At 48.3% G+C, this 23,075-nt stretch overlaps 1 protein-coding gene across 1 annotated transcript in view; it reads left to right on the plus strand.

Annotated features, from left to right (window-relative positions):
• LOC129837481 (forkhead box protein O3-like) overlaps positions 1 to 20,922 on the plus strand; it is a 29,187-nt gene extending 8,265 nt beyond the window's left edge. Inside the window, exon 2 of the mRNA XM_055903681.1 lies at positions 18,088 to 20,922. Coding sequence (XP_055759656.1) covers positions 18,088 to 19,809 — 1,722 coding nt within the window. The 3' untranslated portion in view covers positions 19,810 to 20,922. The remainder of the gene's footprint in view (positions 1 to 18,087) is intronic.
• The last annotated feature ends 2,153 nt before the right edge of the window (positions 20,923 to 23,075 follow it).

The raw sequence follows: 23,075 nt of genomic DNA on the forward strand, positions 1-23,075 counted from the left end.
CCAACTGCTTTGATGCAAATACTGTCGCGGACTCGCAGCACAGTCCAAATTATGAGTCAGTTGTTTGTAGATGCTATCTCCCTCCCCTCCCCATACACATTCCCATACTTACACAATCATATCAGGCACCCTAATTATTCGTAATGTGCGTGCGAGTGTGTGTGAGAGTTGGATAAGATTGCCCGCATCATACGCTACATTCCCATTCAATCAATAGGCAAACGCGTTTGATGTGGGAACAGTTTTTTTTTTTTTTGCGGAAGAAGAAAAAGATAAAAGACAAATATTGGTACGCCTCTGATGAAATGAACTGAAATGGTATGGTTCGCGGAGTAGGATGAGAGGGGGAGGGGTCGGCTGAAAGGAGAGGCACAGGCAGACGGCTATCGAAAGGGGTTTGTATGTAGTAGTTCTAATCTGGTCCAAAAGCAGGTCGTCTTTTCAGCTTCCAGTTCCTCTCTCTCACTTGGTCTGGAATGGACACTGGATTACCTCTTGGTCCTAGACAGTACTGACAACAACCAACAGCTGACTATAAATACCGGCTCTTCTAACTTCTAGGAAGGCTGGAATCTGAGGCCCTGGCCTGAACTTAATCATCTCCTTAGAGGAGGCTACTGTAGTGCGTGGGCTTTGTGGTGCTTTGTGGTGTTGGCCGCGCCCACCCGCACATGCATGTGCTCAAACACACAGGCATAGAAAAACGAACACACGCGTATGAGGGCAAGCACACACAGAACACACACACACATGATGCTGACAACACACAACAAAGGGTCAACAGTGAGTGATGGTGGCGTGTCTTTGTGGGGGATACTGCAGGGGGAGGGGTTGTCTTGGGCCCCTCTGATTAGTGTGACAGCGTGTCACTGCAGAGAATGGTGCACAGCCTTGGCGCTGACTTCCTAATGTCTATAACGGTGTGTTTTAACGGTGCTCGTGTGTGTAATGCCTGCAGGGGCTAATAACTTCATTTGGTTCAAGGGAATCTCCTGTGTTAGGGGCTAATGAAGATGTTGATTGTGTGTGTGTGTTGCCTGCATGTGGAATTAGTTTTTTTCCCCTTTGTTTGGAGGGGAATGAGTATTTCTTAATGACCTCTGTGTGTGTGTGTGTGTGTGTGTGTGTGTGTGTGTGTGTGTGTGTGTGTGTGTGTGTGTGTGTGTGTGTGTGTGTGTGTGTGTGTGTGTGTGAGAGAGGGGGGGGTGCTGGTCTCTGAATGTGTGTGGTTCTCTGTGCTACTTAGGGTATATGTTTGTGTGTGTGTGTGTGTGTGTGTGTGTGTGTGTGTGTGTGTGTGTGTGTGTGTGTGTGTGTGTGTGTGTGTGTGTGTGTGTGTGTGTGTGTGTGTGTGAGAGAGGGGGGGATGCTGGTCTCTGAATGTGTGTGTGTGTGTGTGCTACTTAGGGTATATGTTTGTGTGTGTGTGTGAGCTGCAGGCAGTCAGATGCCAGGGGATTGGCGTCAGGTTGGAGCGGGTGCGTCAGTCAGACGCTCTAATCTGAAGTGACGAGACTGTTATTTATAACGTGTCTTTAGGTAACGGGCGGTCCAGGCCAAGAAGGCATAGATAGGGTCAGCAGCTAGCTAACATTTTGTAATGACAGGGTTGTGTTCATTAGGCATCAAATGAAAGAAAATGGACTGAAACAGGGAGGGACTCATTTTTGTATTCTGTTGCAAAATGTTGTAGAACATTTTCCGTTGCCTGCCCCAATGAACACGACCCGGGTCTCCGCTGACAATCACACAATCTTATTACAGTGTTACAATACAGGCATTACTCATGAAGGGGATGAAGTCACATGGATCATATCTGTTTAGTTATTGATTTCTACAAACGTGACACTGACACGTGTGCCAACCTCTGTGGAGAGATGCACAGACACTCATAGTACTGTTGGGACACACAGGCCTTTGCAGAAAGTAGGAGATAAACACTCCAGTTGGGAAATAACAGGTGTGTGTGTGTGTGTGTGTGTGTGTGTGTGTGTGTGTGTGTGTGTGTGTGTGTGTGTGTGTGTGTGTGTGTGTGTGTGTGTGTGTGTGTGTGTGTGTGTGTGTGTGCGTGCTGAGGGTGGCTAGTCTGAGGGTGCAAGACTGGAAACCATCAGCTGATTCATATTTTATCCTCTCTTTTGGCCCAGGGGAATGGTGTAATTTGAGAGAGACGCACACAGTGAGAGATGATACAAGCTGGAGAGATTTATGATGTCTGATTATGAACACCTTATACAGTATCTCTCTCTTGTCACACACTCTCTGTTATGTACATGCATGCACACTCCAGCCAGGTCACTCCAGATCCAAGGCGATATTTGACATTCGTCCAGGTCCCCAGGGTGTCGGGAGATGCCTTCAAAACCATCCACTAGGGGCAATGGTGAGCGCTATTACCATCAAGTAGGCTTGCGGCTTGCTAGCGAGCACCGAGGGTCGCGTGTTCAATCACAGTACGAGGCACTCATTTGAAACAATATCCCAAACCTTAACTCTGACCTTAACCATTTGGAAATAATGACAATAAGTTAAAAAAAGATTCTTACACATTTTTTCTCCCCATTTTCATGATATCCAATTGGTAGTTACAGTCCCATCGCTGCAACTCCCCTAACGCGAACGACGCTGGGTCAATTCTGCGCCGCATCATGGGTCTCCCGGTCGCTCCCGGCTGCGACACAGTCCGGTATCGAACCAGGATCTGTAGTGACGCAGCTAGCACTGCGATGCGGTGCCTTAGACTGCTGCGCCACTCGGGAGGCCCCTTAATGCCTAAACTTAACCGTCGAAATTTGACATTTATCCCCCCCCAGGACAAACATTGAATACTGAAGACAAACTGTGTCTCACACACACGCACACACACACACACACACACACACACACACACACACACACACACACACACACACACACACACACATCCGCAAAATCACATATTCACTGTAAAATTCACACAGTATATAGCCTACTTTCGTGCAAATAAAAAAAACACAGGCACACAAAGACCTAACCCGCCTTCCCTTCACGTATACCTCATTTCACTCAAGTTCTATTCTGGTCTAGACTCACTGGTCTAGACTCAGTCACTGTATGTTACAGTTACTGTAAAAACACACACACACACCAGCTCTCTTATCCCACCAGATTGCTCAGTGCTTCCCGACAAAATAAATAATTAAATGAGAGCAATAACAGCTTCCGAAAAAAGATCCCTCAATTAGAACAGAATGGGTGAATGGGGTGAGGCGGGGGCTGTGTGTGTGTGGGGGAGTGGTATTTCGGGAACTCAGACACACACTATTACATAAGGGAGACCGTGACCCAGGAAGGTTTTATGCAGTTGTGCGACGTTAATTTGTCCCCCCCTTAGCAATCAGCTTAGCAAAAGTATTTTCTCAAATCCTTACAAGTGATCCATGCAGACGGAACAACTGGGGAGGCAAATAAATCAGTGGTGTAGAAGAGAGGTGTGTGTGTGTGTGTGTGTGTGTGTGTGTGTGTGTGTGTGTGTGTGTGACTGAATGTTATGAATGTATGATTGTCATAAGGGAGAGATTGTTTGGTTGTGTTACTCGTGTGTGTGATTAATATATTTCTGTCATAAGGGAGAGGTTGTTTGGTTGTGTTACTCGTGTGTGTGTCGATCGGGAGAGCAGGCTAGGATGGTGGCTGGTGGGATGAACTCGTAGGTGGGAAGGTGGGACCTAGAAGGCCTGAGTGACACGCTGACAAGAGAATGGGGAAAGGGGGGGTGATCAGATGCCTGCACTCTCGGGCAAGAGAGGGGAAGTGAGGGGGGGATTGACAGCTAAAACATGGTTGAGAGCTTGCAGGTGTGTGTGTGTGTGTGTGTGTGTGTGTGTGTGTGTGTGTGTGTGTGTGTGTGTGTGTGTGTGTGTGTGTGTGTGTGTGTGTGTGTGTGTGTGTGTTTGGAGGTGAGTGTGTGCAGTCTCAATGTGATTGTGTGTGTGTGTGTGTGTGTGTGTGTGTGTGTGTGTGTGTGTGTGTGTGTGTGTGTGTGTGTGTGTGTGTGTGTGTGTGTGTGTGTGTGTGTGTGTGTGTGTGTTTGGAGGTGAGTGTGTGCAGTCTCAATGTGATTGCCTGTCTTTTGTATATGAGGCGTCTAGGCTTCATCTAGCCACCTTTTCACACTCCGTCGCCAGCCACTCTTATCATTCCATCTTTGTCTCAGTCATCCCTCAAATACACTGTTCAGTCTTGTAGCCTACTTGCCGAAACTCTCTGTCCTCTATCCACCCAGCCCCATTTGCACCTGTGCAGTCACGTGGTCCCCAAGCAGCGAGTGGGCGTACATGCGTCTCATTTTCTGTCTGCATATCATCTGAGGCTTGAGTCTGTTTCAGAGCGCTGTTGGCATCAGGCCAGATTGCATCACTTAGCCTCACTATGGTTCCGTGTTAGCGGGGCTAACGCTGGGCTACGCTAGGCAGCTCTGTGTCGGTCTCACAAATGTTTCATAGAGACAAATGCAGCAACCCATCATCTGCTTGGGTGTTAGAATGCTAACGCTACCACCAACAGATGTACGCTAAGAAATTATTCAACCCCCTAACCCGCTAAGCAAGCAAGCCACCATTGCATTGGGGACAATTGGTGCCATGCGTGTATGAATCCCGGGTAGTGTTCATTATGACATGCTACGGAAAATGTTTCCAAACATTTTGCAACAGAAAACGTAAATGAGTGTTTCTTGTTGTAGAACTCCTTTCCCTGTTTCAGTCTATTTTCTTCCTTTTGGTACCTAATGAACACGACGCAGCTATGTAGAAGGAGACAGGCAAATGTTTACCATTATCCTAGTAAATGTCATCCATGTTGTTTTCAACATTTAGCGTCGGGCATCTCTGCACTGGGCATAGCCCCAGAGCGAAGGAAGGAGAACATTGGGAAAACAGATGATGAATGAAAGAGTGCGTAGCAGAGACGTGTGTGTGTGTGTGTGTGTGTGTGTGTGTGTGTGTGTGTGTGTGTGTGTGTGTGTGTGTGTGTGTGTGTGTGTGTGTGTGTGTGTGTGTGTGTGTGTGTGTGTGTCCGTCTGTGTCTAAGCATGTGTCTGAAGACATAGAGCAGTAGCTACGTAGCGCCGTGGACCAGAGTGCAGGCAAGTGACACTGATGGAGAGAGGGAAAGAGAGGAAATGAACGCGTAGGGCTACGGGGTTGGAGAACATGGGGAGATTGGAACGAGGGGAGAAAAAAATGACGTGCCAGCAATCGAGAGAAAGTGGGAGCGATAGATTTGGAGCAAGGGAGAGATGAAACGCGATAATGAAGATGAAGTGAATGAACGGTGTGAACGAGGAGGGAAGAGATTTGGAGAGAGGGAATAAGAGACTGGGCATGGGGGGGGGTGGAGGGGTAGAGAGAGAGAGAGTGACAGAGGAGAAAAGGGGGGCTGAGTCTGCTTTTACGGTGGGGTGATTGCGTGACTGAGAGGAGAGTGCAGCGCCATGTATAATGCTCTCAAGACGGACATTAAGGCGCGCTGCCCGACTCAGTCTCTCTCTCCCTTCATTCTCTCTTCCGTTCTGCTCCTTCTCTCTCTCTCCATCTCTGCTAATGACCCACGCGTCTTGCCACGCAGCCGGGCTGAGTGATACCCACTGACAGTACCACTCAGGCGGAAACTCTCTCGCTCTCTCACACACACACACACACACACACACACACACACACACACACACACACACACACACACACACACACACACACACACACACACACACACACACACACACACACACACACACACACACACACACACACACACACACACACACACACACACACACACACACACAATCACATTCAACAGTACTGATAGACATAATGGTGCTTTCATCCCTCTGTAGAGGAGGCAATATATATATATATATATGCTGTATGCCTTATAGCGACCCGTGTATGACTGTAGTCTGACTCTATAATCCCCATTGGCCTATGCGGCCACCCTGCCACACCCCCCGACACAGCCCTGTATGGCCTCGGACAGTACGACCCCATACATCCTACTACATCCCCTTACAACCCTGCACAGCCCCATACATATGTCTCAGTGCAGCATGAGCCCATACAGCCCTGCACACCCCCTGTGAACCAGGTCTCATTTTCCTGCCCTAATCCGGCCTGCCTCGTGCAATCGCATACATCCTTACCCAGACCCATAGATAGGCCGTACGTCCCCGTGCAGCATACGTCCCCATGCAGCATGACCCCATTCCTCCGTACAGTCTCCTACAGCCCCATACAATCTGACATAGACCGATACGCTTCTTATGAACCAGGTCTCATTTCCCCGCGCGAACTGTAATCCGGTGGCCCGCCCAGCCATGACTGCTGCCGAGAGGGAGGGGTTAGGTCAAGAATTAGGTCATAGGCCCAATAGGGGCCCACTCCTCCAATTAGCGAGTGGATTAAGCAGGGGAGTGTGTGCATCTGCGTCAGCACGCTGGCAGCTCCAGCCGCTCCAAATCCAGACACGGCCTCTATGGTAACGGAGGGTCCTGGGAAGACGAAGTAACCCACATTTCTCATTCTTCTGCTCACTAATCCCCTCCCGACTTGATAGATTCAAGGCGCTGCTGATTGTGTCTCGTACACTTTGAGTTGAGGAGAATGCTAGGGGGAGTTAGGGTTCCAATAGTAGTTGAAGTGGTCCACTTTTAAAACGTTCCTGCACGGTTCACAGTCAATAAGTAGTCTCGAAAATCAACTGAATTTAAATGTTTTCCCTTTTGCTTTCCCTTTTCCATTTATTTTGTCTCTTCTCAATGAATCGGGGATTGTGCATAAACTTCTCAGCATAAAGTTTTCTTCAATGTGGGGGTATATCCCAAATCTATTACCCATTTGGCTTTACGAATCCAATCAACAAGGCCGAAATAGTGCATCGGCTTTCTACTGAGAGACTCTCTTCAAGTAACACTTCACCACTTTTCAGATACTCTCGGGCTACTACTGTCTGGCCTGTGTGGATTTCTCTACAGCCCTACAGCTGATTACATTCTATATGAGACATTTCTATGTTTACATTCTATATGAGGCATTTCTATGTAAGGGTTTTGGAGGCAACATTCAGACTATTGCAGCTTTAATGTTGGTAGGTTATTTTATACGTTTGCCTGCATGTACAGTATGTTCATTTTGACCTGAACGCTGTGTGCATTCATTAAAGGATAAGTGTGTAGTTTGGTGAAGTGCCCTTAGATAGCCCTAGAACTGAAACTTCAGTGTACAGTATAGCTCTGAGGGGTTGTGTGGGTAAGGGGTTAAGAGGGTTATCAGTCAGCACGCACCAACAGGAGAGCGCAAGGTAGATGGATGAGAGAGCGATGGAGAGACAGAGAGAGGAAGGAAACAGGGAGAGACAGAGAGAGGAAGGAAACAGAGGGAGAGACGGAGAAGGAGAAATGGAGAGGGAGAAAGAAAGATTGAGGGAACGAGAAGAAGAATAGTGGGGATAGTCGTAATGAAGCTTTCAGTAGCCTCTTAAAAGGTCACGCCATTTCTCTACACCCCCCCCCCCCCCCATACCTCACTCCCCCCCCATCGCTATCTATCCCGCCATCAGCCCCCCCCCCCCCCCCCATCTGTGTCCATTAGCCATTCATGAACCCACTCATAGCCACTCATTAGGGAGGGAAGGGGTTTGAAGCAATTGCATTCAGAGGAGAGGAGTCTGTGACCGGAGCATGCTGATTAATATTTCAGCGTCTCCCGTCGAGGAGCTGAGAGCAAGTTTTGCCCCGCTTATGTTGTAGAGTAGTGCGTTTCTCTCTCTCTGTGGTTGGCTGCTCTCCCCTTCTCTCTCCCACGCGAGTAAGCGATTGAGAGAACGACCCCCCCCCCCTCCTTGTTTTCCTCTCATACACACACAGACAAATGTACAGACACACACCACCAGACCCTAACTCAAACTGACTTAATTGGGCTCTTTTTGTTTCGGGAAATGGAGGGAGAAGGCAGAGGAGGAGGGGTGAAACCCCCCCCCCCCCCCATTCCACTTTTCCTCCTAACTCAGAGGGGCATCTCTCCTTCTCTCATTAGTCTAGACAGTGAGACAAGTTACCCCAGCAGACAGGGTGTTCTGTGCCCTTCACCACCGCCACCCCCCATTGAGATTCAAACTAGGCAGTAAAGCTACTCATTCATACAGTAGGTTGGCACTTCCAATCTTGAGGGTCAAGCAACCATATAAATAGAATCCATTTAATTTCCATGGAAGCAACATGGTTCATACATTTCCCACTACGTAAAGGCACTCTTACTGTATGTGTATGCACTTCAATGTAAAAGGCAAACCTTGACCTATGAACTCAGCATTATCACTTCGCTGTATCACTATCTGTACTCTGTTTAAGCAATCTCGGAGGCCTCTCTTGCGGGATGAGTAAGTCCTGAATGAGCACTCTCTTACTCTTCAGTGTGGGCTTTTGTTTTGTGAAGGAATGCTGCTATGGTATGTTTCCTTGAGTATGTTGTGTAGTAGGTTCCCATTGAGCCGTTGTACTGTATGGTTGGATATACAGCATAGCTGTATGTGAAGTTGAAATCATTCATTGTTTGTTCATTCTCATAGACTGAATTTCCAGGAAGTGGATGGAATGGGCTCACTGGACATTTCCTTTCGTGAGATGGCCGGAGGCAAAGTCCTTCATATTCATGAGTTGCGCTGGGTGATTGGTTGAGCCTTCTTGGGTGTGTGGTGTCACACAGATGCCCTGCAGAGCTGTCTGTTTAGCTTGGTCACCGGCATAAGCAGTAAGCACTGAATGAAAAATAAATTGTCTATTTTAGTTTCACTATCCGGTCATTCATAAAAACGAGTCCACTAATAGTTATTTTTACCTTCACACAAACTGTCTGTTGCTTGATATGAGCATGTTAACCCAAATCTATCAAAGAATAGGAAATCCACGATTAGTTGGTGAGCTAGCTAGCTAGCTAGCTACATTTCAGTAATTTAGCTATCCTCCTTAATGCAGTGGTCAGTGGATAAACTAACTATGAGTTGAACATATTTAAGTGAAAGGGAACTAGTTGCCAGTTGTTGTTGCCCATGGTGGAAGCATATCTAACCAGCTGTCTCCTGAAGCCTATGTGACCTGTCTATGCGTCCAGACTCCCGAGTCTGGATGCAGTCTAGCTAATGTTAGCTAGTTAGCTAGCATTGATAGCTGAGCTGTTTCAGAAGAAAACGGCTGAGGTGCCTAGCTAACGAGCCCTCCTCGGCGGCAATGTTTTTTGGGGTGTGGGAATATTAGATATAACGGTCAGTGAAGTTGGTGGTTACTACTGGTTTTAGATTCGAGGGGAGAGAAATTGGCCGTCATTGTTTTGTGTTTCGGTATGGGCTCGGAGTGATGTCACACAGAAGGCTCAACCAATCACACACACACGGCGGCTATCACTGGATGGCCATGTTGGCTCAAAGAGACGGTGGTAACGATGTGTTTACATAGAGGAATGTCTCAAGATGGCTCCGTGGTTATCAGACGCCTCCATAGTTAAGATCCCCCAAACGTTCTCCATTCACACCAAAATGCAAGACCCTCTTTGATCCTCCTTTGTTCTCTTTTCCCTCGTTCCTTCTATAGCTGCCTTTCCTTGACCTAAGATTCCGCATATACACTTACCTTTTTCAATGTCGTATGTAGGCGTACACCATAGGTGGGTGTAGCTCTCTGCATCTCTGAATAAGTAGACTTGAGTGTGCGTGTATAGCATGTGGTGTATATTGTTGAGGAGCGGTGGTTGGTGTGGTACACAGGGCGCTTAATGAAGTTCCCCAGCACCTCTCCCCTATTAGACGGGTGCCCTCTACCTCTCCCTACTTCACCCCCCCCACCTCTCTCCTTAGCTGCCTTTCCCTCGGGGGATAGTTGGCAGGGAGCAGGCCGGCTGCTATGGCAACAAGGAGCCTCCCTCTCCCACAGGTCTCCTTAGCAACTAGTAGCTTGGCATTGCGGTAATGAGCGTGCCCACTGTGCCAGGCTCTTTGTGTGTGTGTGTGTGTGTGTGTGTGTGTGTGTGTGTGTGTGAGTGAGAGAGAGAGTGTGTGAAGAGGCCTATGTGTATATTTTGTTTGCCAGTATATGTGAGAAGATGAACGTGTGAGGGAGAAGCTGTGTGTTATTGCGGGACTGATACATGTGATATACGTGTAGACATGCCTGAGTTTCGGTCTTCACATCATCTGCACCTCACAAGTCATGATGGATACCCTACTGTGTGTGTGTGCGTGTGTGCGTGCCTGCCTGCTTAAGATGCATTCGTGCATGTCTGCGTGCGTGTCCTTCTGAATCTTTGGACGCTTCCATCTGATTGCGATGATCATTAGTCTCCGCGATATGAAATTGCAAGCAATTAAAAGGGGACTATTCTATGAAATTTTGCATGCCATAAGGCAACCGCTGCCGAATGAGTTTCCTGCTCTGCTGATATGAAATGAAACCCTGAGAAATGATGTTTATTAAAGTCTGATCAGAGGTGTGTGCTGACCTTTAGAATGCGGGAAATGAGATTGTTATTATTATGAACGGGATCATGTTGTGGAGTGAGAGGAGGAGAAAATCGCATCGGCATTGATTCCATTGTTGCATCGTCTGTTTCTTTGTGGCAGAGGGTGGTTTCAATATAATCAAATCCACACTCCGCCTGTGGGCCGTTAAAAGACCTGACTCAAGCACACACAAATAGACAAGCACACACACACACACACACACACATACAAACAAAAAGCTGTAAAAGCCTCTCTCCAGAAACGTGCATGACTTTATGACAGCATGATGGCAGGCCCAGTGGAAAATGTGAGTCTGATGGATCCCCAGACTTTAGTCGAAGTGTGAGCTGTGAGCAGGCCCCACAGGTGGACCAACCACTACACCTGTTTGTGAATCCTCACAGGGGAAAGCGAAGCCTAACTCCCATAGCCCCTGTGGAAAACCATACCCTCTTGCATGTGCCCGCCTTGTGCCCTCCCTGGCACAGGTCTTCCCCACGTTTGGCGTGGGCGTCAGACGTGATTACGAGCCCAGGCGGAGGCTTTCGTCGCACGGGTGTCATAGATGTCGTGTCCCCCTCACGCCGACCAACTGGAAAGCCGCCAAGACCGCCCTGGCATTCCGTGGTGGATTTTTTTCCAATCCCCTATCCCGGTCTCAGATGGTCTGCTAATCTGTTAGCAGCTATTTTTAGCCGCCAAAGCTCGTGCAGCCCTTGATCCACAGTTCCACACCCGACCGCTAACCATCCCCCTTGGTGCTTATAGAAGTATACAGGCAGCGATTTGCCAGGGACTGGCTGCAATTAGAACACAGCCAAGCAGGAATCCCCTACCAATTCCATTACACCCTCTCCCCACAGACTTCCTGACTGTGGGCACCACGGCACATGGCAGCTCAAACTCTCAATTGACTTTCCCTCTTTTCCCCCTTTGGAATGGCACTGAGTGGTGTGTGGGATGATATAGCAATTCTGAAATTGATTTGCATTGTCGTAAGAGGGGGAACTTGCCTTAGTAAGGCTCTAATGGCAAAGGTTCTCCAGACTATGTCTTAGGTACAGATAGTAGCCAATGGTCTGTACGATAGCTCAGCCTGGTTCCTAGCCTAGGTTTCTGACAGGGCTTGCCGTGACTCCACAACTAGACCTACTTGATAGTTCCGTGACTATGGACATACATTGGACCATATAAAATGATAACTTTTTTTGTCATTCAGCAGATGATCTTCTCCAGAGCAATTAGGGTTAAGTGCCTTGCTCAAGGGCACATCACCAGATTTTTCACCTAGTCCTTTCGGTTACTGGCCCAACGCTCTTAACCGTATGGCTACCAGCCGCCCCTGTGGCATGTGGCGGCTTAAGTTAGTTTCTCAACTCCTAATAAGAGGTCTTCTTTTTTGAATCTTTTCAATTTGGGCGCAGTCCAGAAATCAGGCTCGTCCGTCTGCCCATCTGTCTCTCCTTAAAGTAGGCTCTCCTCCTCTAAAGAGATTTGAATTATCCTCTGACTTTGGGCTTCCTTCGCAGCCAACGAGATCTGTGTTCCTGTCTGTACCTGTGCCACTTGGGATAGCGTGCTGTATCTGCTTTGTTCCGTATGGAGCCATATTTTATCTACCATTAGGCCCTTCAGTCCCCTTGAAGCCTTCCCATCCCTCCACTCCACCCCACCCCTGCAGACAGAGAATGCTGAATGCACCAACCCGCCGATTCCCATTAATCTATGCGCCTCTAAATTCTTTATTTCCCTTCAAAGGGGGACAAGCCGAGCTGTGACATCAATCACGGGAAGCGAATATTTAGCCAGTGCTAATTTCCATCAATAGCCTGGAGACAGGCTTAGCTGACAAAACTCATTCCTTTGCCTGAACAAAACTGCTTGTGTTTGAGCCCCCCCCCCCCCCCACAAACAGGCATCACAATAAACACAGCCAGAGCCTCTCCTGGTCCCCCATGATTTGTGCTTATCTAATGAATGGTGTGCTATGAAGAGATACCCATAGACAGCAGAGGAGCATAATGGCTGCTTTCTGTGTGAAATGGGATTGGTAAACACCGAATGAGTACATGGCGAATGGCGGTGAACAGCTTCCAGACAGATGCTCGTCTTTGCAGAACGAACATGCCAGTCATCCAACCCTTTAAGTTATTTGAACCGGGTGAGTGGTTTCTTTTGGCGTTCCCATGCGAGCCCTCTTGTCTTTGGGCTCGTCACTCGGTTCTATTTGAATGAGTACAACCTCTCTCCACAAGACGGGCCCTGTACAGTTTGACCTGTTTCTTCTATCCCCTCTTGTGAGTATGTGGGGGGTAGAGGGGCCCCATTTTGAGGGCAGCCCATTGTGTGGCTCGGAGGGTTTTCACACACTGGGCTCCATGCTATACCTCTACATTCTCACCCCCTTACCCCCCTCTATCCCAGCTGCCCGCCTTGCCAGTCAAGCCCCCCCCCCCCCCCCCCGGCCACCCCGCTCACCACAGTCTTAATGGCAGATTGTTACCCTGGGAGTGGCGGCAGAGGGGACACACATTGGCATTGCGCCAGGCTGGGCAACTGGGCGCGGTCACCCGACTCACGCAATGCCGGGGATACCCTCGAGCAAGGGCATTGGAAAGGGAGCCATATCGCCTTCACAAAGCTAGTCCAATAGAATATCTTCCTACAGACAGTCAGACATTGATGTGTCTAATACCAAGCCTTAGCATTGAAGGCTATTAAGTTGAATCGATTCTCCAAGTTGAACTGGCTACTCCAGATCCAAAAATCAAACTCAGTGGGTGTGAGGAGGGAGGACTGAGCAGGAATCAATGTGAATGGCCAGAAGGCTGAGGGGCAAATTAAACGGTTTGAAAGAGAATTATTTACCATGACCAAGGCCCGTTTTGTTTTTGTTCATTCTCGGAACATGAACGGAGCTCGGTCGATCCAAAACAGGAAGTCTTGTAGTCCCTATTCGATTGACTTTGAACAAGTACCCGGTCTTGGAAAAATCCCTTTCTGCTGCTCTGAGGCCACCTGTGTCGGAAAGAGCGTGAACGTGTCAGATTTGAGCGGGTTAATGGGTCTTAATCTTAATCTGCGGGCAAAGAGGGCTGTGGTAGAGTGGCTTGGTACAGAGCGAATAAAGAACGTAAGTCAGGTATCAGGATCGTGGGCTCTAATGAGAGTTGATCACAAGCCGATTGTCTCTCTGGGGCCACCGGGGTGCCACACCATAGAAATAGAATTACTAGAAAGGACATTCCCATTCAAGTCAATGTTACGTATGTGATGGGTGAACCGGCTGCCATATTGAATGTAGCCATGAGTGTTCTGTGAACTTGATGTTGTCTGAGGGGCTTTACCATTCTAGTAATTATATTTATATGTGCTACACAGTCTTCCACTGGCTACAATTGTTCTATAAATCGGGCAGATGCCCTTTTCACAAATAACAGTGCAAGGCTACCGCAAACCGGTTGTTGTTGTTTAAAAATCCACTCTGTGATATATACATTTCCATAGAAGTTTGATTTGACAACTTTTGATATACAGCACGTCTGTTTACTTAAGGCGGATGGGATCAGGGAATACATTTGTGTCTTAGCTTTCTATTTCACTTTATTATTATTTCGGCCTTCCACAATGTGTATTGTATCATGGGCCTGATTTCAATAGGAGATAGCTGCCAGACCCAGGGTTGGAATGTGTGTTCCGTGTCATTGTATGTTTCTGTGTGCTTCCCTTCATTTGTCTGGTCCTGAAAGCCAGGGGGCTGAAGAAACATTTTATGAATATTTAATAGACAATAATGTTTTCAATTCTATTCTGTTGTAAGCTTGTGGGGAGAAGTATGGAAAAAGCCACCCTCAAGGCCAAACTCAGAGTGAGGCATTCCGCTTAGCTCTGTCAGATAGGAAATTGAAAGGGTGGTTGTATTACATGGCCTTGTAGATCATGGCCTTTCCTCTCATTGTCTTACATGGACAGGTTGCTTAACAAAGGAATCTCCTTAGTCTGCCCCCTCATCTTCCTCCTCCCATTGGATCATAACGTATCCGGACTGCCCGCGGTGCACACGATGACCTGGCAGTGGACTGTGTGAGACGTCCAGCTGGGAGTGCCCCCGAATCAACTCCAGGATTAGCTCGGGATTGTCTGGGATTACTCGGGATGGAGCGGGATTAGCACCGGCTGCCTGCGACTGCCTGTTTTGGGGGCGTGAGTGAGTGGGGCATGGGCCGGCCATATTTGCCCTGACTCAGGCCGAGATTAGGCGAGAGGCCAGGGCTAGGCTACACCAACACAGGGAGGGAAACCTGTAACCTGGCAGGGCTATTCTTAGTCCCTAAATCCACACCCAAACAGGATGACTACTACTAAGAAACCCCGGGTTTGAAAACAAAACAGAAAGGCCGGCAGACAGGAAGCAAACAGCTAGCTGACTACGCCATCATGGCCAACTTACCCACGCAATGGCTGTGTCCCAAATGGCACCGCATTCCCTATATAGTGCTCCACTTTTGAACAGAGCCCTATGGCGCCTGGTCAAAAGTAGTGCATTATATAGAGCATAGGGAGCCAGTTGGGACACAGCCAATCCCTTAAATCTCTCTTAAGCAGGTGGATTCAGGATTCATCAGATAAAGAGGGCTTGTGGATGTTCAAATCCCTCTCCCAAGTCTATAGCGGGGGACTTTTTTGATCATCCATGCTACGTTTGGAACAGATCAGAAATCATATGCGGTAGCGGCTTCAACCGGTCTCGTCCCATTAAAGGAGGTTCCTTTTCATTCGGCCTTTAATCAATCTGTCATCTAACCTGATGGACATTTATCATGATCTGATAAGATAATGTTCTGGTATGGGAGAGACAGGTGTACCTTTTTTACACTAGCAAGCCGGACCGAACTTTGCTGAGCCAAGCTGTTTGAGCTGGCTGGGTATCCACCATAGTTGCTTGAACTGTGCTGAAAAGATCAATGTGAAAAGAAAACACAGTACAGTTCCGGTTGGCACGATAGTGTGAAAAGGGTAGGAGTCGGCGCAGGCACGTAGTTGCCCGCCCCTAACCGCCGACCGGGCATCCCCGACGGACTGGCATGGCCCAGATGAAAGAAAGACTGTTTAGAGTTAGAGAGAGAGCTGCAGCATCAAACAACCAACGTCTCTCCCCATCCCCCCGCTGCCCTTACTCTGCCTCCCTGCTCTACCCACCACAATATCATATACTCCCTCTCCTGCACGTTTACCAACAGTTGCCATGGTTACCCAATGCTCGAGGTGTCACAGCGAGACAACCGAAGGGAGGCATTCACAGATCACCTGAATTCAGTCAGTCGCCGCTTTCCAGTTGGTGCTCCACAATTTGATTTGTGTGTACTAAGACTGCCTTTCGCCCGTGAATACAAATGATGTACGACACAATGGTGCCATTGAAAGTACGAGCGCTTAAATTACACCACGTGCACCTCAATCTGAAACAATCGAATATAGTACTATAGTACCAATGTAAGGCTTAGCCACACTAGGTGCTTTGGTTTCATTTTGCCGTTCAGGTTTCAGAATAACGTCTACAGCAAAAGCAGAACAGAACAACTATTGTCAATCAATATTTCTCAGTGTTCACTTGGCCTTCACTTGGCCTTGAAGAAAAAGTCTAATACACCTACAAATTGTTTTTGGAATGAGAAATTGAATGAACAGAGTCATCTATTGAGAGTTAATCACTGAATATGAGTGTTCCAAAAAAAAAAAGTGGGAAAGAAATTGACAAAAATGTGAAATCTTTCTCTCAGCGGTAAATAATGATTACGGTATATTAACAAACACAAGAGACATGGAGAGAGAGGGAGGAAAGAGGATGACAAGAAAGGAGAGAAGCAACAAGTTGCAGACCGCTTAGATGAGAGAAGGCTATAAAGAGAGAGAACGGTGATTAAAGAGAGACAGATAAAAGGAGAGAGAGAGAGAGAGGGGAGAAGGTGGAGAAAAAGAGACAGGGTTATAGAGAGACAGAATGAGAATAAGGCCATAGAGAGAGTCTGTGTAGGTAGGAGGCGGATGGTGGGCTCCGTCCGTTATCCCTGGTAGCTCCTAGCTCAATCTTCCCATCCATCTCCACATGGCTGGTGCTGGGCCAGAGTGGCAGCCACATCAAACACTATCCCCAGCCAGGCACATTGAACCAGGGATTAGTTTACATCTACCAGGCAGAGGAGAAGAAGTGGAGAGGAAAGAGACCGAGGGAAGGAGAAGGAGGGAGGAATATACTCCACTTCACAGAGATAAAGTGGACAGAGTGTCTTCAGTTCAGACAATCTTTGGCACTCTCACCTGATAGATTGTACAAAGAGTCTGGCTCACTCCAGTTTAGACTACAGAGCGAAGAATAGATTTTCATGAGTCCTACTGTTTGGTAAAGGCACACGTAGCTAGTTTGTAGACCCATGATGGTGAATAGGCAGGAGAGTTACAGAGAGACTGGGTCACTTTGTAGACCACTAAGGGGTATACCACAAAGCATGATCAATGAGTTAGCCAGCTAATCTAAATATTCTGAAAAAACATATATTTTTTTTTGAAAGATAACCTTGAAATGGACATGGTCTAGTTGACTCAACAACCAGAAACACATATTTTAGTTTCAATGTCTTAATGATGCAGAAATTGGTAGTTATTATTATTATTTTTTTAAATCAAAGTTAGCTGGCTAACTCATTTATCCTGCTTTGTAGTATACCCATGTGGACTACCTACCTGGCAATTGATTTATGGGCCCATTTTTTTCTAAAGCTATCTATCTGGATTTCGCCTATCGGATAGGATTAAATGTATAAAAATAGAATGGACTAATAATTGACTTGAATGGGGACACACCATTCTATTCATTCTACTTCTACGCATTTAATCATGTCCGATAGTTGAAATTCGGATAGATAACTTCAGGAGAAACTGTGCCCTGGTGTCTACAGTTTAGTAGGCAGACAAGGTACTAGCAAGTCTTTTGTAGCCCCAGGATGGTGAGTGTATAGCGGCTCTATACGCATAAACATAAACTGTCTGGTACATATTGATCAGCGAAGCTCTTCTTGGAAGGGGAATCCACACACTCCCCAGTGGCATCAATGTGTGTGAGATAAACCTTTAAACAGTCATCAATACGGAGTAGCAGACTTGGGATCAGATTGGCAGGTTGCACATCGTCAAAGTCGCTGAAACTGTAGTTTCCTCTCTGACAGACAGTTGATTCATATGCAAAAGGTAAAATGCATACTTGATTCAGCTGATGTCTACAGATGAGGAGTTCTGATGCACTGGGACACGCACAAAGGCGACCAGTACTCATTGGCTGAAAGTCACACGCTATCCTCACCCATAGCTAAAGTGTGACGTTTGGTGGCAGCGGTGGGATCCAGTGTGTTAAACAGTGAAAATGCTTACTGTGTACATAATATGATGAGCAATGTAACGTGCACTCTAAATCAATCTCTCTCTCTCTCTCTTTCTCTCTCTCTCTCGCACCCCCCCTCTCTCTCGCCCCCTCTCTCTCTCTATATATATATCTATCTATGTCTGCAGAACTCCATCCGACACAACCTGTCCCTCCACACGCGCTTCATCCGGGTGCAGAACGAAGGCACGGGCAAGTCCTCCTGGTGGATGCTCAACCCTGAGGGGGGCAAGATGGGCAAGGCCCCTCGCCGGCGAACCGTCTCCATGGACAACAGCACCAAGTACCTGAAGAGCAAGGGCCGGGTCAGCCGCAAGAGGGTGGGCAGGCCAGGGATTGGTTCTGGGGCTCAAGTGGGGCTCCAGGCTTCCCCTGAGCAGGGTAGCCCAACGGGGAAGGTTCTCCCAGGCAACATAGGGGGAGCTGGGGGTGTGGAAGGAGAGTTTGACGCCTGGACGGAGCTCCACTCCCGGGCTAGTTCGTCCACTTCGACCCTGAGCGGGCGCCTCTCGCCCATCCTGGCCGAGGGCGAGCTGGAGGAGTCAGAGGAAGGCGGGCTCTCCTGCTCGGCCTCCCCCCACCTCTACCCCTCCCCCTCCTCCAGCGCCCGCTCCCCGGCCATGGGGGCTGCGGGAGGCCACTGTCCACCCGTGGAGCAGCTGCCCCAGCTGGCTAATCTCACGGGGGCGATCTGCCTGGAGGAGAGGCTCCTGGATGAAGGCTACCACCATCATCATCCTCACCCGGCGGCAGACCACAAACTTCCCCCGGTCTATCATTACAACCCCGGGGTTAAAGGTCAGGGATCGTACTGCGGCGCGGTCTACAGCCAGGCTGGGATGGGCATGCTGCGCCACCACTCACCCATGCAGACCATCCAGGAGAATAAGCCTGCTAGCTTCGGCGGCACCATGCGGGCCTACTCAGGGACCAACGCCCTGCAGAGCCTGCTGACAGGAGGCCCCGGAGTGCCACAGCAGTACTGTGCCAAGGACATAATACTGGGCCAAGAGAGAGATGCCCACCCCATGATGGGGCCCTCCACGAACGGAGTGAGCTCCACCCATCACAGCCATCACTCGGGACACAACGGACATGCAGCACACAGTCACAATGGCAGCCACACAAACCACAACTCGGCTCACAGCCACAACGGCCACAACGGAACTCAGAGTCGTAACCTCAACCCTGTGACCAACCACAACAACCACAACCACAACTCTCCTCATCTTGGCCACAACCTCAGTCAGAACCACAGCAACCACACAACACACACACCGACTCAAGCCCCAGCCCCAGCCCTGGCCCCACGCATCAGCAGTGGCCACCTCCAGCCCTACAGCCACAAAGCCCCCTATCTGTACAGCCCCCCGTCCCACGCCCACCTCCCCGCTTCCACCACCCTGCCACCCAACCCGGCCGGCATGCTGGGGATGCCTCAGGACTCCTGCCACCTGGCCACCGCCCCCCACCCCTCGCACCCCTGCCACAACACTTACCCCAGTCCCCAACACCAAGGAATGGGCAGTGGACTGTACCACCACCAACGGGGCATGGTGGGAGGCGGCACAGGAGGCAGCTACCATGGTAGCTCCTACCACCAGCCTCACCCCCACGAGAGACTAGCAGCTGATCTGGACCTGGATATCTTCTACGGGAGCTTGGACTGCGACGTCGACTCCATCCTCCTCCACGATATCATGGACTCCGGAGAGGAAATGGACTTCAACTTTGACAGCTCCCTGGCCCAGGGGGTGGGGGTCGGGATGGGCATGGGGGTGGGCGTGGGCATGAGTGGACTGGCAGGCCCTCAGCAAGCCCACAACAACCAGAGCTGGGTGCCCGGCTGAGACGTTTGACGGAGTGCTTCCGGGCAGGCCTCAAAAGACTCCACTACCCAGAGTGCTGCAGGCCAGCCCTCACCGCCCCTCAGATAGACAGACTCCACCCCCTCCCCACTAACATGTTGGGAAGCACTGTGCTTAACTGTGTCATTCCTGGACTGAAAGCAGAGGAGATGGGACAAACACTGTCACTCACTCCCCATACCTTTCTATGTTGTGTTATAGAATGCCCCCGTCCTATCCCCCCCTGCCCAGACTCCCTCTGGGGATTGTAGCTCATGTCACATTGTTTTTTTTCTCACATCAGCTGTATACTGTGATGACAATCTCAACTGTGTTGTTGCCCCCCAACATTGACCCTTTCTCATCTACTATCATGAGACCTGAACTCACCAAGCACTTTAAAACAAGTGGGTCAGACTCCACAGCTCACTCACATGCAGGCCTGGGTTCAAATGGTATTCAAAATCCTTTCCATCACTTTATCTGGGCTTGATTGAGTTTGCCTGGTGCAATGGAACCAATAGAATTGTCGCAAAAGTGCAAACCACGCCTATCTCCAGGCAGAAGCAAACGCTAAATGGATTTTAAATATCTCAAATGGTGTTTGGACCCAGGTCTGCTCATGTAGCAGGCAAATTCATGCAGAGTTTGGCTGTTTGCAAGGCGGGTACGGTATTTGACATATCATTTTGCTGAACAAATAAAGAACGTGCAAGAATCAGGATCTGTAGATGCATTCGTGGCATAGATTTATAATGGGGGTTGCTCTGCTTGCAGGCAAAATGTCATCAAAGACTCCTGATTGATTGCTTATTTGGTCTCTTTGTCGTTGGCTCGTATTAGGTCAAATCAAATGATACATTTTGGGAAAGACCCTTACAACGACCTGTGCCCCCTCACTGACCTAATTGAAAACTATAATCTGGTGCTTTACTTTACCGTGCAAGTCAAAATGTATGTAATATTAGTCGGTTGCATTCTGTCATTATGTCAATTGAATTCATCTTTGGAATATTCAGAAGACAACATTCGAAATGGCGTATCACCTTGCCTCAACCAGGGTTTATTTTTTCTTTGTGGCGCCAGCTTTTTTTCTTTAACTTTTCCCTCCCTCCCTCCCTCCCTCCCTCCCTCCCTCCCTCCCTCCCTCCCTCCCTCCCTCCCTCCCTCCCTCTGCCAACGAAGACAGAGTGATTATCCCTCAGACCGACCCATTAAACTGGGGCTTGATTGAAATTCAGCATCTTGCTTTTAATCTCCAAAGTGATGCTGCAGCCATGCATCATTATCGGGAATCTAAACGCAACAGCCTCCCATCCCTCTCTTTCTCTCTCTCTCATCCCTTTCTCTCTCACCCCCGCAGTTGTCGCTAACGTAATGTGCTGACTGATAGCCGTGATTAACGCCTAGTCGTCCTGGCCCGAGGGAGACAACGCCGTCCGTTTTGTCGGTTTGTCTGTTCGGAAAGGGCACTGGTGGGAAAAAGAACCCCACACAGAATAAGTAAACACAGGTCGAGGTCAAAAACGAGATAGTCACATGATCATGTCTCTTTCCCCGTCCTTTTTTGGGTGTGTGTGTCTTAAACGGGTAGTGTGTTTGTGTCGTAAGTCATCGGCTTCGTCCTCATCATCTGTATTTTCTGTTCCCTTTGCACATGTTAGGAGGTCGTGTTTTTCGACTGTGTTTTGGGCCTGGTGGGAGTTTGAGTTTTGACTGGTTCTCTGGTATAAGGTACTGTACATATAGGCGGAGAGGGGTAGAAAAGACTACGAAAACAATCAGCCAATCAGATTGGCATTAATCTCTGTCAGACAAGGTTCTTGTTCCTTCCTTCAGCGTGTTTCCCTTTTTGTCGTCGTTCTCTCTTGTTGTCGTTGTAATGTTGACCTTCTGAAGGGACATACAGGGACAGGGTGGATACGGCATGGTAATGTGTGAAGGCAGATATCGGGATTGTGACCCCCGCCCCCTCCACACCCTATACTCTAGGCTACACCCGTCCCCATGAATTGGACCATGGTGTCTATTTACTGTAGCCACCACACTAGTTCCACACAAAGCCTCTGGACAGGAGAGAGCCATGGGTCATGTTCATTAGGGCACACGCAGCACACCGTTGAGAACTGTTTTAAAGCGCTTTGCAACGGAAACCCGAAAAGGAGTGTTTCTTATTGGACAAAGTCCAGGTTGTCCCGCTCCGATTCAGTCAGTTTTTGTTCGTTTGATGCTTGAAGAACATGAACCAGCTCTCCTGTCTCCCTCAGTAGACACGCTCTGCTGTGGACTGTACTGAGTACTTCTAACAGGAATGTCCTATAATGTACACCGTACCGGGGATTTCCTAACATGTACACCGTACAAGGGGCATATCATTACAGCCAGAGGTCAATTATGGCACGGACTATCAGGCCCTATCCTCGAGATCAACATCCTTATTCTAGGATGTCGTCTCTTGTTCAATCTCAGTCTGTGAAGTATGTGTGGAAGGTCTTGGCGATATGTTATAGCCTGTGCTAAAAAGGATTAGTGACGCCCCGATATTGGGAAAATAGAGCTATATATAATATAACATTTTATTATACACATATTTATTTATGAAAGAGGTGGGTCTTTGTCACCCCCGAGTGTGGTAGTTTGTGAGCCAACTCCAATTCCCCCCCCATTTGTTTGGTCTTTGTTTCCGCGTCACACTTTCTTTATAGTTGTAAGGATTTTATTTTGTACAAAAATCTATATATTGAGGATATTGTATAATAGTTTTTAAACTCAAAAAGAAATGATTAATTTTGTTGTCTTTCTTTTTTTTAAGAGAATGTATCTTATCTGGTGACTGTTAAATAAATGACATGAAAAGAAAGCATCTGTTTTCTTGCTCTTTCTACGCTTGTGTGGTTCCGCGCGAGGATTTGTCACCATTGTGTGATGACATTTCCATTGTAATCCCCTGATTCGTGAGTTGTCTTGTGCTGGTGTGTTCTTGAGTCCTTGTTCTTTCGTATACCTGTGTGAGCGACTGCGTGTGTTCTGTTGCGTATGCATTTGTTCTTTCATTTGATATTACCCGAGGATAATCTGTCCAACAAGCTTCTCTTTTTGTACATACGGCACACACAGACTCACTTTGCTTCCAAAGTCTGTGTTTGTGAACGAGTAGGTTTTTATTTTTTCTTTGAAAGAGTGTACGCATATGTTGATGGGACTCCGTTTGTATGTGCGTAAGGGAAATGGTGAGTGTGTTTGTGCGTCTCTGTGTGTGTGTGTGTGTG

The sequence above is a fragment of the Salvelinus fontinalis genome, chromosome 38 (assembly GCF_029448725.1).
Source record: "Salvelinus fontinalis isolate EN_2023a chromosome 38, ASM2944872v1, whole genome shotgun sequence".
Classification (NCBI taxonomy): Eukaryota; Metazoa; Chordata; class Actinopteri; order Salmoniformes; family Salmonidae; genus Salvelinus; species Salvelinus fontinalis.